At 42.0% G+C, this 15,634-nt stretch overlaps 1 protein-coding gene across 1 annotated transcript in view; it reads left to right on the forward strand.

The window, feature by feature from the left end:
- GALNT12 (polypeptide N-acetylgalactosaminyltransferase 12) overlaps positions 1-10,616 on the forward strand; it is a 52,314-nt gene extending 41,698 nt beyond the window's left edge. The window contains exons 8-10 of the mRNA XM_084850623.1: positions 2,968-3,081; positions 4,226-4,381; positions 5,760-10,616. Of these exons, the coding sequence (XP_084706749.1) occupies positions 2,968-3,081; positions 4,226-4,381; positions 5,760-5,897 (408 nt within the window). The 3' untranslated portion in view covers positions 5,898-10,616. The remainder of the gene's footprint in view (positions 1-2,967; positions 3,082-4,225; positions 4,382-5,759) is intronic.
- Positions 10,617-15,634: the final 5,018 nt, after the last annotated feature.

Below are 15,634 nucleotides of genomic sequence, written 5' to 3' on the forward strand. Positions count from 1 at the left end.
AAAAGGAATAGACCCAACAGGAAGGGAGGGGGAGTAGTGTTATCTGTAAGGAATGTATACACCTGTGTAGAAATTCATGATTCTGAGAATAGAAGCCCTGTTGAAAGCATTTGGGTAAAGACAGAAGGAGAGAGAAACATGAGTGATATTCTTGTGGCAGTTTACTACAAACCGCCCAGCCAGCCAGAAGACATGGATGGTGCTTTCCTGGAACAGATGGCAAAACTTTTACAGAAGCAAGCAATAGTAGTAATGGGAGATTTCAACTATCCTAACATCTGCTGGAAGTCTAACTCTGCAAAAAATGGAACATCAATAAGTTTTTTACTTGTCCTGCTGACAACTTCATCTCTGAGAAAGTGGAAGAAGGAAAAAAGGGATCTGCTGTCCTGGACTTAATCCTGACCCACAGGGAAGAAATGCTAGATGAAGTGAAAGTGGCAGGAATCTTAGGAAAGTGACCATGTTATCTTGGAGAGGGCTGTAAAAACTGAGCTTAGTCAGACACATACCTTGGACTTCAGCAAAGCCAATTTCAAAAAGCTCAAGGAAAAGTTGGTTGGGATCCCATGGCTAGAAATCCTGAAGGAAAAAAGAGTTCAAGAGGGATGAGAGATCTTGAAAACTTAAATACAGAAAGCACAATCACAAACCATTCCCATGAGAAGGAAAAATGGGGGACATTTAAAGAAGCCTGTGTAGCTTCACAGGGAGCTCTCTGATGAGCTGAGGCTCAAAAGGGCGATGTATAGGAGATAGAAGGAGGGATCTATTACCAAGGAGATTTGCCCAAACCTGCAAGGATGTGGTCAGGAAGGCAAAGGCCCAGAATGAGCTGTAGCTTGTGAGGGATGCTAAAAACAACAAAAAGGGCTTTTTTGGCTATATTAGGAGCAAGAAGATGATTAAGGAAAAGGTAGGTTCGCTGCATAAGGAAGATGGTGAATTGTTAACAGATGACAGAGAGAAGGCGGAATTACTCAACTCCTATTTTGCTGCAGTATTCTCCCACAAGTGGAGTTCTGTTTTGGAGAAACAAGTGGAGAAACATGAGCATGAGATAGTTTGAAGTTCCTTCTCAGCTGTCTCTTCCAGCTTATCTTTGGGTTGGCCAGCTATGCTTTCCACTTACCTTTATCCCCAGATTGGGCAGAGAAGGTCCAAACCCTGAATGTCTGTACCTGCCTGAGATGCGGTGAGGTTATTGGCTATTCTCAATAAAAGTTGTCTTATTTGATCTTTGCCTGTACAGAAGGGATGGGCTCCATTTGAACCAGAATGGAACCAAAAAGGTGGCCAAGCTGCTTTTGAACTGAATCCTGGAGGGAAAGCATGCAGGAGCTGAGGGGCTCCCAGTTTGAAATGAATCTGCCCTAGGGGATAATGGACACATCAGAGACATTTGGAGAGGGGCACTATGTATAGGTGTTCCTATGCTAATGTTAGAAGCCGCCAAGATGGGAGATGGGAGAGTTGGAGTGCTTGATTTTAAAGGAGAACATAGATATAGTGGAAACTTGGTGGAATGGAGAGAACTAGTGGGATATAGTGGGTACTATTGCAGTAGTGATACTGCAAACAGTGAACAGTGATCGGCCAGATGCTTCCCACAAATATTGTTACCTCCCAGCAACTGTACTTTGCTGTATGCTGAAGCCTGTGGTTCTGCTTGTGCAAGGTAATCCTCCTCTCTCTATAAATATAGTCTCACTTATGGAGGACTGTTTCACATCATTTTTGGTTCATGCATAAGGATTATTTGCCACAGGAAAGGAGGGATGCTTTTTCCTGGGAATTATCCCTTCACATCTGTGCCTATATGTGTGGTGCATGCATAGGGAAAAAGCACAGACCACAGTGTGTGAAGAGTACCTGAAAATTCCCCCTAAGTACTGTATAAATCTAATTTAGGAGTATACCAAATAGCTGGCTAACAAATGCTTCTCTAGTAGCTTTCCTGTTGCTGTTTGGCAAGAGAATCGCTATCCAGTTTTGTTAGGGCTGCCTTTCCTCCAGTGGAAAGCATCTTGCCCTGCCATGCTTGCCCTACATTATCTTTCCTCCTTTCTACTAGTTTTATCAGTTCTTGGCAGATCCTTGCTTTGTGAAATTCTGTGCTTGTGATGCTACAGTGAATTTCCTTGAGGGGGAAATTATTCTTGCTTTTGTGTAGCTCTGGGGCCTGACATTTTGAGTTCAATACAAATGAAAAAAGGATCAGATCATACTACAATAGCTTTCAGTGGGAAGTAGTGTTTGCAACACATAGTGCTTCCCAGCAAAGTAGTACACAACTCCCGGATGTCCTCCCAATTAACATGACATAACAGGACATAATCATACTATATCCTTGCCCAAGGAAGCTTTGAGCTAGCATCAATAGTAAAGCATACCATAATAATTACATTATAAATAGTAATTCATACTATAATAATTGTCTGCTTCAAAAAACAGTAAAAATTGCAGGACAAACATTTTCTTGAGCTATTTAAATCTTCTTAAAGCACTGAATACAAAATTATTGTATCATAAAAGTGGTCCATATACCAGCTAAAGGTATTTTGACCATTGGTGTTCCACAGCAGCTTGTATGTGACAATTGAAGTCCAATTATAGCGCACGCTTAGGAAGCCTTCCTGGCACAAGGAATAGTCAGCCTGTTTTAAACAGATCTTCCACCCTTAAGGAGAGCCTCATCTAATTTCCATTGTGTGAATGTAGGGCCACGTAATAGGCTGTTGCCAACTCAGTCTATTAAAAAAACCTGGGGAGAAATATAACAATATTCTGTATGTTCAGTTCTGCTGCGCCAAAGTGATGGTGCCTTGTTTAAGTGTTCCTATTGCTGCATCTATTGAGATACTGAATTATAAGCTACTAAATCAATTTTTTTTTTTAAGTGCAGTGACTGATGGGGTGTTTGGACTGTGGGCTGGTATCTTTTAATGGCCTTCTGCTGTCTTTCAGCTGAAGAATAGAGGGATGGCAAATTATTGCTTTGATTATAATCCTCTCAGTGACCATGAAATAACAGGACACAGAGTCATATTATATCCATGTCATGGCATGGGACAAAATCAGGTAAGATCTCATTTTCACCCTCATTGAGGGTCAAAGCACTTGGGAGAGTGTTGGCATGTATCACGTTCCTCGCCTTTTGTCTTTGGGGCTGCCTTCCACTGCTAATTACTCTGTGAGCTAAATTCATGGGTCTTCTATCTCATAACTCTCCTGACCAATCCCCACTCCCTTCTCCTTCTTGCCTCTGAATTATGGAATATCATCCACCTATCCTCCTTAGATGCCATGTGAAAATTGTTTTATTCCCTTGAGCATTTGGTGAGTAAAAGTATTATTGTTTTGTCATTTAGACTTCTTTACATGAGGCTTTTTTTGTGCACTCGTAATCAGTCACTCGTGGTAGTTTACAGGCCCTTTACATTACTTTGTCAAACTCCAGGGCCTCTCCTGTGCTTTCTAACCATTATTGTGGCTTTTTTCTTAATGGGGAAAATGCAGTATTTCCCCAGAATGGTGCTATGAAGTGCTCCAGCAGCTCCATGTATTTCCACTATACCATGGCTATACCACAGTGCCATCTAGTGGTTGTATAATGAAATATAGAACTTGCAGAGAAAGGAAATCACTGGGGGGGGGGAAGCATCTGTAAAGGAACCAAACTTAATCCTGCACAGAATCTGCAAGCAGATGCCCCAGTAAAGGTGCAGGATAAAAGCCTGGTGTAGAGGAACCCTTGTTCCCTGCCTGTTTTGAACACAGTGGGATAGGATTGCTATGCAAGCCTCCCAATTACCACTAGCCACTTGCACTTCAGTAGAGCTTTGATCAGTCCTCCTTCCACCCAGTTCCCTGTCATTTTCTTTTTCCTGTAAATGAGCTATTTTATGTGTGTTTGCTTCTTTACATTTGTTATCTGCATGTTACTACTTTGGCAGCATTTAGTGCCTGGGAAATTAATTACCACAAACAAGCTGTAACAGGGTAACAGTCCAGTAAGTTCTGATGAAATGTGAACTCTTCGCAGAACTTCACTTCACAGTTCTGCTGGTTATCTATCAATTTAATTCCTCATCTGAAGGACTAAAAACTTGCTTAAGACTTGTTTTTTACATTTATGCTTTATGCTCTTAAAATGCTCTTGGTCTGAATGTTGCACATTCATAGTTGAACTTTAGAAGAGATTTGTGTTTTTTTGGGTTTACAGTTCTTTGAATACACCTCCCACAATGAAATACGTTATAATACACGGCATCCTGAAGTCTGTGCAGCTGTTGATCCAGGAACTGATTATTTGACAATGTACTTGTGTCAAGACAATATCCAGAACATTCCTGAAAATCAGAAATTTGTCTTTAGAGAGGTAAGGAGGCTAACAGTTGCTGTACAATGTGAACAAAGAGACTTAATTGCAGTGTGTTTGCAGTAGCAGCTCAGTCCCTAAGAAGGGCTTCAAATGAAATTGCTCTCTAGAATGTCAGGATGGCAGTGCCACTTGAGCTCACTGCTTCTCAGCATGGATCATTCAGCGCCAAGCACCCTCCAATCTGCTTTTCCCACCTTGTTTTCGTCTCTGTTTAACAAGAAGGCTGCTTCAGTATGTCATCAGAGCTAGAGCACTAGAAGCTATAGGATTAAACTGTGCTCCAGAGCAAGAACTAATGACATTGTGCTGGTGTACACAGATGCTTGCACAGTGTGACTACCACTTGGCAGGGCAATTGGGAAAAGTGGCAATTTTTCACTTTCTTGAATACACCTAGTAAACGCTAGCTGTGTTGCGCAAGCGTTGGTTTACGCCAGCGCAACAGCATTAGCACTGGTACTGGGGCACAGTTGGGTCCTACCCATAGTCCCCCTGTACTCCACAAACATGGATACATAATTGCAACAGGGTGTTGAGTGGATTTCCTGGACCTAGCCATGTAGATCATGACAAAACACCACTTGGTCAGCACAGCCCCAGTTGGTGCTGCCCTGTGTGGATGACAAGGTATCCTCCAGTTTTATGATGCAAATGGGTACACACTTTCTCATCTGTACACTGTTTATGTGGATCCATCCCATTGTCAGCAGCTTGCATCCGCCCATGAAAATCCATCTGGCATGACCAATTAACTTAATAATAACAAGAGGAAGAACAGGACACATTCTCAAATTTTACATTTCATCTCAAATTAAACGTGGGTTTTTTCCCAGATTTTTTGTAGTTCCATAGCTATATGTTTAATTGATGCTTCCTTACCACATAGATTGTCTCCATTATGTAGTGATAATCTCTATAATTTTGTCAGAACTTTCATAGGGTTTATATCTGAATTCTAAGCTAGTTGAAATAGTTTTGCCAGAACTCTATTCCAATTCATTCCTATACATTTTCGCCATTGACCAGCAAAAGCCGAATCCCACAGTTCTGTGGGTTTTAACAGCAGCTCCAGTTAATAATGCCTTTACTGCCATTCCCGTGGTAGAGATTGTGAAGCTTACTTAAGCCTGACTCCGGTTGCCAAATCTTCAGATTCTGAATCTGAACAAATAAATTATTTAGATGGAATTCTGCTTCTCTTTATCCTTCCACTAGTCTCATCTTTCCATTAGACTATTAAGAAGTTAAAACAAAGGATTTTTAGTATACATTTAACATATATACAACTGGACTCTCAAATTGAACTCTGTCTCTGCTATGAATGATTATTTTGTCATTGCCATATATGATAATGTATTCTGTATCATCTTTGCAGGATGGAACTTTAGTCCATATGCAGACCCAAAAGTGCCTACAAGCTGAATTTAATGCCTACAATGGCAATCCAGCACCTTTATTGCGACCATGTTCCAATTCCGAATACCAGAAATGGTTTTTCAAAGAAAGGAGCTGATACAGAAATCCCATTTTTTGGCTGATCAAGATAATCTTTGGAACTGAAGCAAGTAAATCTCCAACAATTGTTTATATGCAGAAGAGATGTATTTCTCCCTCCCCTTTCTTCCTCTTTTTTTGGAATTCCAGCAGGCATTGATGTCTATCTTTAATGGTTACAGATTTCTCTGTAGAGGAAATATGTACGTTATTTGGCAGCTATATGAGTTTTCCAGAAATTTATTCTCGTTTTTTTCCCAGAAGGCCATGTATTTTTATAATCCTGTTAGGCATGGTAATGCAATACAAGTGGTTGCACTAACACTGACAATTTAAATATTTATTTTTTTTACTAAAACATTCTGAAGCAGTGCCTTTCTAAGAGATATTAAAATAAAAATACTAGAGAGGCTAACATTTGCTGTGAAATGTGTGACTACAAAGCACAATCCATGTTGATTTTGGTTTTTTTGTGTATCTTACAGCTTAGAGAATAGTACATTTGCACAGACACTAGCGAACCATACAGATAGTACACATTGGAAATTGCTATGGATATAGGTTGTCATATTACCATAAAATATCAAATAATCATGCTGTGTCATGGTATATTAGAATAAAATGTCTGATCATCTAGGTTTTTTTAATAGCCTTTAAAAGTAAAGCAATAAGTGTAATCTTTATTTAGCAGGAATACTGAACTAGGTGTATTGGGGACCTACTTTTAAAAGAGTTTTGTCATGCGGAGTCATTATTGCTGGAAAAAAGAATTTGCACAAGCAGACTTGCTAATGGGGAAACTATGTGTTAAACTGCATCCAAGTGTAACAAAGCCCTGACAGCCTGTATACATTCAGGAGGGGTAAACTGTATCAGGGAAGTACTTAATCCTTTTCCTGCCAGTCATTGTTCCTGTAAAGACTCCCTTTCCAAGATGCTTTTACCCACCACCAGCATTCTGGATCTACATTTACCTTATACACATGAGTCTGGAACTCTGTGGGTACAAAAGTAGCTGCCAGGTAAGGTGGAGTGTTTCAGGTGAAACACAGCTGGCAGCAGAAGGGTGGAGCACTTCCCTTCCTTCCTGTCAATTCCTCATTGCAAATCACTCCCTCCTGAAGATGATTTGTAATGGAGACGGGGGTTGTGGGGGAGGCTTTGATTCATATGGCTGTGGTGTTATGGGTAGTTTTATCTCTAACAGTTAAGGGGACAAAATATTTAGTTCATTTTAAAGCAATTACTTTAAAATAATAGGGTATTGATTTTAAAAGAACCATTCAAATAAAACTACCTCAAGCACAGACCGGGCATCAAACTCAGCATACTCTTATTACAACATGCCTTTTTAATATGAGAATTTTCAGAATGAAAAACAAGATGGGTAATGTCCCTGTGCCCTGCCAGCATGTAACTGTTGACTTCAATAAGACAAAAATAACATGCATATATACCAGATGATACCAGCATACTAACATGAGATTTAGTATATTGGAGCAAGCAGCTGATAGTGGGTTGACGATACAATTATGTGGCCAGTATTCATCCTTGGTACTCTAGCATGGGAAAGACATATAGACCTGGTTTGCATATAACGCTAACCCATGGTTTATTTAATCCATGGTTTATTGCCCTACCCAGGGTTTGTCTGGCAGATGATTAAACAACCTGTGGTTTGTTTTCTCAATCCCTGTGTTGTTTCCTTCCTTCCAAGTCACCTGCTCCCTCCTTGTATCCCAAATGCCTTTGTGGCATTGTAGTATTTGCATGTAGAGCAGCTGGGGTTTTTTTCCCTACTCTTGCCTGCCACCTGTGCAGCCTGACGAAACAACCCATGGTTGAACAACCCACGGTTCTGGGTTCAGACGTAACGACAACTCATGGCGTAAACAATCCAGAGTTCACAACCCAACAACAAACCTTGAGTTCTTTTTCTGGGTTGTTTGTAGTTAACAAACTATGGTTTGTTAGTATAGATGGGTTTGCACATCACAACAACCTAGAATTCAACAACCCAAGGTTTAAATAAACCATAGGTTAGCATTATGTGCAAACCAGGTCACTAACTCTGTGGTGCTTGGCACTTCCACACAAAAGGATTTTTCCATGACTTGGGCCATTCATTTACCGCAAGGGTGGACAGAGAATAGATTGGGATCTACTGGTAGATCTCTGGGTGATTTGCAGTAGATCAGAAAGGATTTCTGACCCTCAATTGTTTGACAATAGTAGTACCAAAATGACTCAGCCTCACCCTAAATTTTACTGCTGAGATTAAGAAAGTTTGGGGTAATCTGGAGTGAATTATTGCATGAAAGGACTGTGAGCTTCATTCAGCCTGGGCTCAGAATTCTTTGATTTTACATATATGTCTTTTGCCCTAGGCTCTGAGTAGTGGATCTCGCGCTTCTATTAAAAAGACTAAGATCCTGCAAGCCTGAAGTTTGCCCACCCCTGATTTACTACATTTTTGTTTTTGACCCTTTCACTAAGTGAATGAACAGAGCCACTGACTTGATAACCCTGCTCATCTGCATTAAAGAAAAGAAGTGTGATTTGGTGTAAAGAATGCTGCACAGCACTGCACTTTCTTCTCCCATCCCCCAAGATCATTTCCTATACTTTTGGTTGTGTGTTTGAACACAAACAATCACGAAGTTTCCTTACTTGGAAGTTGTTTTCACTTCGGTAGAACTGGCATTTAAGGTGTGTGTGTGTGTGTGTGTGTGTGATTGTAGCTTAAACTTAATTAGAAACTATTCTTGTAAAATATTTACTCAGCCTTGTGTGGTCTCAACATAAATGTCTGCATTGTCAGTTTGCACAGATCAAGCACTGCCATTTCACACCTTTTTGTACTGTAGTTGAGGCTGGACAATTTGGTGTCACAGGGTAGCCTGAAATAATGTCAGTATGGAGTTGTTTGTTACCACAGTGTTCCTCTTGCAAATTTTTGTGCAGACATAGGACTGGAAATATAACACTCTGTTTGCCATGAAACATGGTTGGCAAATCAGGAGTATCCTCAGGAATGCACACTCTACACCCCCCCTCCCCCCAGCCTTTACCTTCCTGGAGCTAATTTCTCCCTCCTCCTTGTGCCACTGTTAACCAGCTCATCAGCACAGTTAACTCCAGTTAAAGCTAGCCAGATTTCCCTTAAATTGGGACCTAAAACCATGGTTTGAAGTGGGCTTCAGAACATGCACTTAGGGCAGGTGTGGGCAGCTTCTGGCAGTCCGGGAGCCATTTTTGCCTCCCTGACCCTAGCATGGGGCACCTGAAAAAAAGGCCAAGATTGCCAGTTTCCTGCCAAATTTCAGCAGTAAACCATTCCATAGCCCTTTACAGAACTACAATGGTTACATTTAGTTTCCAAGCTAAAATTAATCGTTTTGGCACTCCAGGGTGGCTACAGAGTGCCTAAAGGACTAAATATGGCTTGGAAACAAGCTAGCTTTGGCCATTTGACCACTCTGTAGCTGCTACACATGCCATTTTTTTATAATTTAAAAAAATGGGGAGGGGGACAATGGGGGGCAGGGAGTACATGCAGTCCACAGGCCACATGTTGCCCAACCCTGGTTTAGGGAGACCATGATTAGCTTTTAACAGTCGTTTATGTTGATGCTAACAAACTGCTCAACTGCACTGTTCTGGTAAGGGAGTTCATTTTCTTGAGACTGGCTCTCAATTTTTTAGCAGGTAGTCAGCATTAATTTTCACCAGCCCTTAGTCTTTCTTGGGCAGATTAGAATGGAAGAATGGGGTGGGCATTTTAAGCTACATTTGAAATCTACATGGGTAATAGGGAATGCATAGAAATAAAAAGCTTGGGATGGATAGCATCTGAAGCGATGAGAATTGTTTCAGATGCCAACCTCAAGGTGTTAGTTTTGACCTTTAAAACCCTATATGGTTCCGGCCCAGCCTATCTTAAGAAGTGCCTCCAGCAACACCAGACAGGCCGCTCAACAAGATCAGCCTCAGATGGCCTTCTCTCTGTCCCATCAGCCAGGACAGCTAGGCTGGTGAGGATGAGGGCGAGGGCCTTCTCTGTGGTGGCCCCCACTCTGTGGAACTCCCTCCCTAGGGAACTCCACCATGCCCCCTCTTTAATGAGCTTCTGCCACGCGTTGAAAACTTGCTTGTTCAGGCAGGCATTTGGAGTGGGCTAGGGAAATTTTAGAAAATGATGTTTTAATGTTTAATTTTATTGTTTTAAAACTGTTTGTATTATTGTACATCACCCAGAGTGGCCAGGTGACCAGCCAGATGGGCTATCAAGAAATTTAATAAACAAAATGTGTGTTGGTAAAATCTGGGTTCACTGATAGCAATATTCTTGCAGTGCCAATAATTTGTCAGTTTTGTTACTCTTCAGATCAGGCATAATTTTGACCCACAGAGTGATCAATTGATAGATATGAAACTGAAGAATAGTTCAAAGCTGCTTCTTCTTAAGTGCCTTAAAATGTATGCCTTCTTACTCTGATATTATTGGGAGGTTTTTTCACCTTGTCCTTTGTAATCCTTGCTATCATGCAACTGCTAAAACAATGGAAAAGTATGATTAGTATTGTTTACTAATTTTATAAAAGTATGCTTTCTGCTTTGTAATGGTTAGATATGTATGTTCTTCCAGGATTGTGGACAATCACGTACATGGGAAGTTTTTTAAGAATTTTAGATTAATGTAATTGATACAAAGGACAATAAAATATTTCTTAATTTATAGTTCAACATTTCCTTTTAATCTTTTTAAAAAAGCTAATCTCTTAAGGGCCTTATTTTCCAGAGCTAGGGTGCTGGAAGTAAAATGAGAAATGTTATCTTGCCTGCCAGTTTCCTTTTCCTGATAATGCAACTCTCTGTTTGCAAGTTTTACATTCCTTTTGAATTCAATACTGGATTAAATTACACTACTTACCACTTAAAGTACCAGTTTTTAAAAGTCCATCTCATTTGCATTTAGATAACCACAGGATTGTGACCCATGAAATCTTAAGAATATCTAAAGAGAAGCAGTAGGTCATTACAGTGAATTTGGAAAGGGCAAATGGACATTTATGGAACCTTTAAAAAGTTTTATTTACAGGATAACAGCGTTGTCACAACATACACCCGCTTGGACAAAACCATAATCCAATACTAGGATGTCGGTATCAGTGACAGAGAAATAGAAACAAAATTAAACATTATTTCTTAATCATTTGTTCCCCTCTCCCCACAGCTACCTAAAGCAGCAATTAGGCAGGTGGGTACTGAAGAAGAGGGCCCTTTCGATAGTTGCACCCTCATTGTGGAACTTGCTCCCAAGGAAGAGCTGCCTGGCACCTACTCTACTGTCATTTAGATGCCAGGCAAAGTCTCTCCTATGTATTTGAGCTCTTGTGGGTGCATGTGTCATTTGAGGTGTAATATTTTTGAATACTGTTTGTAACTACTGCTTTTTCCCTGCATTGTTGATTAATGTATATTCTGTGTACTTTTGACTTGTTTCTGCTGTTTTTCTGATAATTTGCTAACTGCCTCGGATGCTAGTAAAATCAGGCAGCATTTTTGTTAACGTACTATAAAATATATTCTATAATCGCAGGTGGAGTACATGCGAAGGGAATGCCTGTAACCTGCAGGGACCCCTTTTGTTCACTGCGCCCATACATGCAGTGGCCACTACCTATCTCTACAATACTCCTGATAGTGTAGACCAGCCCACTTAGTCTTAATGGTAGTTGAAATGGCTTTGCTCCAAAGAACATTTTGTCCCCCAAGTGCAAGCGCTTTATTTGTCTCCATAGAAGTAAATGGCAGAATTTACTTTTATACACAGAACCTATATTGGGAGGATTAGAACTCACCCTGGACACCTCATTCCCTTGTGGGGGTGGGGTGGAGGAAGATAGGCTCTTCCCCCAACAGTACTGCAGTTTGTGTTCTATTTTGTCCCATAGAACCTAGAGTTCATTACTAGCCAAGCTTCCTTTTAAAAATTTAAATATACAAAGAGGGAAAAATTCAAGCCGAAGAATAGGCAACAGAAACTAAATGAACAATGAGTGCAAAATAATTTTTTACTTCGCATATATTTATCCTTTGTCTTCCTATCTTATCAATAAACAAAAAATGTAAACAGTATACAAAGTCTTGAACTTATATACAGTGTAAACAGTGTATACGGTCTCCCTCTGGGTGAGAAATGGGGGAGAAGTGACTGTAACACTCCAAATGAGAGATGGAGTGCGCATGAGCCTGCCAAAGTAGTTCTGAATGTCTGGGAAATAGTTTGCTGGTAGGTTGGCAAGCCTGATGTCCTTTATGTGACCTGTGGCTTGTTAGTTCCACTATTATTTGTGACTGTGTTACGTTAGCTGTGGGTGATTGATTGGATGAATGGAGTATGTGAATTTTGAATGGTTGTGGGTGTGTTTGAGTTGTGAGTGTGTAGCAGCCATATTGGGGGTCAGACTAAGTAGCCTCATGCAGTCTCATGCTTCATGTTCTTGCTGAGCTCTTTCTCCCTTGAATATATTGTTGTAAGCTGACGGGACACAGGAATTCCTTATCTTGTCAAAGGTCATACAATTGTATATCTTGTTCTCTGCTGTTCTCTTCCGTTCTCTCCTTATCATGGCTACCCTATAACCCAGTTCTTGTTTTATAAACAATGGTGCTAAGAGAAGAAATGTTGAGGACTGCAACCCCACGCGGGAGGGGGAGGAGGAGCCATTTCATATGTGTCACATTGTCTATAAAACCAATGTGCTGATGTATTTCGGGGCTTCTGGCTCTTTGGAAATGATTCCAGCCTTAAGCCCGCGCGTTAAATAAAGAATCTCTTTTTCCTTCACTCCGTGGTCTCTCTGACTCTGGGTTCTGCAACATAAATGGTGCCGTGACTCGGATGTGGCAGGCTCTGAGCCAGACAGGTGGCAGTTGCCTGCTCTTGATCGCCGCACTGGGAAGACGAGCTCGGCGCATGCCTCCCTTTCTTGGCGCCACCGACCTTTTTGTCGAGTGAATGGGAGAAAGCCTGCACCGGGATCGCCCAAACGGCAGCAAGCGGCAAGAGAACCTTGGGAAGCGGAGGAAGGAACTTGAGCCCTGCCTGTATCGCAGCTGCAATTGAGTTGAAACCCACAATGGAAGCCTTCAGGAGAAAGGCAAGTATATGGGAAAAAGAGGGCCCCGCCTTTAGGGAGAAAGGCCACTGGGCAGAAAAAAAGAGGGCCCTGCCTTATGAAGAAGGTCAGTGTTGGTGGTATACGTATACAAAAAGAACCTACTCCTTGCGGGTAGAAGGGGGGCCTGATCACACCCCCGAGCGGGCGCCAGTACCCAGCACGCCAGTACTCAGGAGGAAGCTGAGGAAGCTGGGGAAGCCGCTTTCCGCTCTGGTAAAAAGTGGGAAAAGTGGGTGGCAGGGACATATGGATGCAGTGGAGAGACTGATGATTGTGTGAGTGGCTACTGCGGTTTCTGACGCATACCATTGACCGTCCGGGTGCCCAGGCCAGTAGCAAAGTGCGTGTTGTGTAAAATCCTCTTGTGTTGGCCAGTGAGACCCCTTACTCACTGACCAATTCCCATTCCCTAATTGTGTCTGTCTTCAATTTAGGAGGGAGGCTATGGGTGGTGGGGGAAGCAAACCTTGCACCCCCTTGGGATGTATGCTAGCAAATTTTAAGAAAGGTTTTAGTGGAGATTATGGGGACCCCCCCATGAATCCTTAATGGTTGCAGACTTTGTGTGAAATAGAGTGGCCGTCTTTTGGTGTAGGATGGCCTACTAAAGGCTCTTTAGAGCCCAGCAAAATCAGCTGTGTATATGCCATTGTGGTTGGGAGACCTGGGCACCCCGACCAATTTCCCTACATAAACTCGTGAGATTCCATAGTCCGCGCTTCTCCTCCATGGCTAAAGAAATGCCTAGAATCCCAGGCAAAAGTTTTGGTGCTCAGAAAAGAAAAATTGGCCAAAAAGAAATTACAACCAGTGTTAGAAGCCCCGTGTGAAGATCTGGCAGAGCTAATGGCGTTTCCACCTGCGTATGCCCTGCTTCCACCACGGGCCCATGTTACTGTAAGACCGCCCCGTCGAGATCCAGATCCTGTGGCTCCTGAGCCCCTGCCATCCCCCCTACAGAGGCATTGCCCCTCGCTTTGACTTAAAACTGTCGCCATCAGTTTCAAGCCCCACCGGCAGTAATTCGCCGATTTCAGCTACAGTCCTCAACTCCCAGATATTGTCTGCCGAGATTTTCATCTCTACGAGATCGGGAGGTTCCCCTCTTACACCTCAATCAGCATTAATAAAAGAAACTGAAGAATTGAAGTGTTGGGCAGAAGATTTAATAAAATCGGCAGTGACCCTTAAAAAGATGTGTTCTCACAAAAAAGGGTCTACTGCTCAAGACTTGCACCTCCTTGAAATGTATGTCAAACAAAGGAGGAAAAAGGTTTTTTTAAAAAGATTCAGAATAGAGAGAGAAAACAGCAAAAAGCTCAAGGTCGAGCTGAGAGGAAAAAAAGAACAAGATCTGAGGCTGTTAATTAGAAAAATGTTGCAGGACAGTCTGGCTTTTAACAAAGCGTGGGAGCGTGAGAGTGTAAGGCCGAAGAAGTAGCTGTTAGCCTAGCGCGCCGAGGGGGGGGGGGCAGAAAAATTGCCCACAACGTTCTGAGTTGTGCAACATCATCACCTCGCCTAATTGAGATGAAATCCCTAAGAAATGGAAACTGAAAATGAAGACCCAGAAGATGAAGGCAAAATAGAAAATAAAGGTGAAGAATCAGCCCCCAGAGCACAAGCTAGACCCCTCTTCGAGTGAAAAGTGTGCCATAAGACTGTCCCAAAGCAGAATGAAGCGGAAAGACCATGTTGAAGATCTCTGTCAAGGTAACCGTGTTTAGCTTTGAACTGTGTTAGAATTGCGTAGAGCCTGTAGCTACTGACCATCGGCTATATGATTTCTGAAGAGCGTAACCATTAAGCTTTTGCCGTGGGATTCCCTGCAATGAAGAAATCTCACTGATTTGAGTGTCCAGTGTTACACTGCCTAAGTGTGTGTGCTGAAGAGACCGAGAAACCAGACAGCATGTTCCTGGCCAAGCCAAAATCACGCTACTACCATGCTCCTGAAAGCTGCAATAAACTGTGTAAGCTGGGAGACCCAACCTGATTGAAAAGAAAAGAAGGTACTGGAACAACTGTCTTAAAAAACAATGAGATCTGTGTAGCTGGCTGGCTGACGCTGTCAGTGATGTTACAACTTTAAATTAAGACTGTTTTCCTGTTTGAGACCCCAGCGAAGAAAGCTGACCCAAGTTATTTGTTGCCCGTGCCAAAGCAAAGATTTAGCTTCCCTGTACCTCATCATGTCCTGTTTTGAGCTTGGTATTTACAAATACAAACAAACTGAGAAGCTTGCCTTTGAAGTCCTGCAAATCACCCCACCGCCTCCCGAAGATTAATGGCTGCTTGAAAAATGCAAGTATAAGGTGATGCCCATCACCCCCCAGCGTCCTGAGTTTCGGCACTCAGTGTTTCAGTGCTTTCGTGTACCAGGTTAAAAGGAAAAAAAGAGTAAGTTTTTAAAATGTCTGTGAGAACCTGACAGAAGTAAAATAAAATTTACAGAGGAGTTGCCCAGGTTAAAGCGTCACGGCTAAAGAGCTGAGCTGTGCCGCTCTGTTTAGACAGAGGCCTTGCTAAAAAGTTAAAGGCCCTTGTCTGTCAGAAGGGGTGTAGGGCC

Source organism: Heloderma suspectum, chromosome 4 (assembly GCF_057233095.1).
Source record: "Heloderma suspectum isolate Gila_16-S chromosome 4, 16-S_ref, whole genome shotgun sequence".
Lineage (NCBI taxonomy): Eukaryota > Metazoa > Chordata > Lepidosauria > Squamata > Helodermatidae > Heloderma > Heloderma suspectum.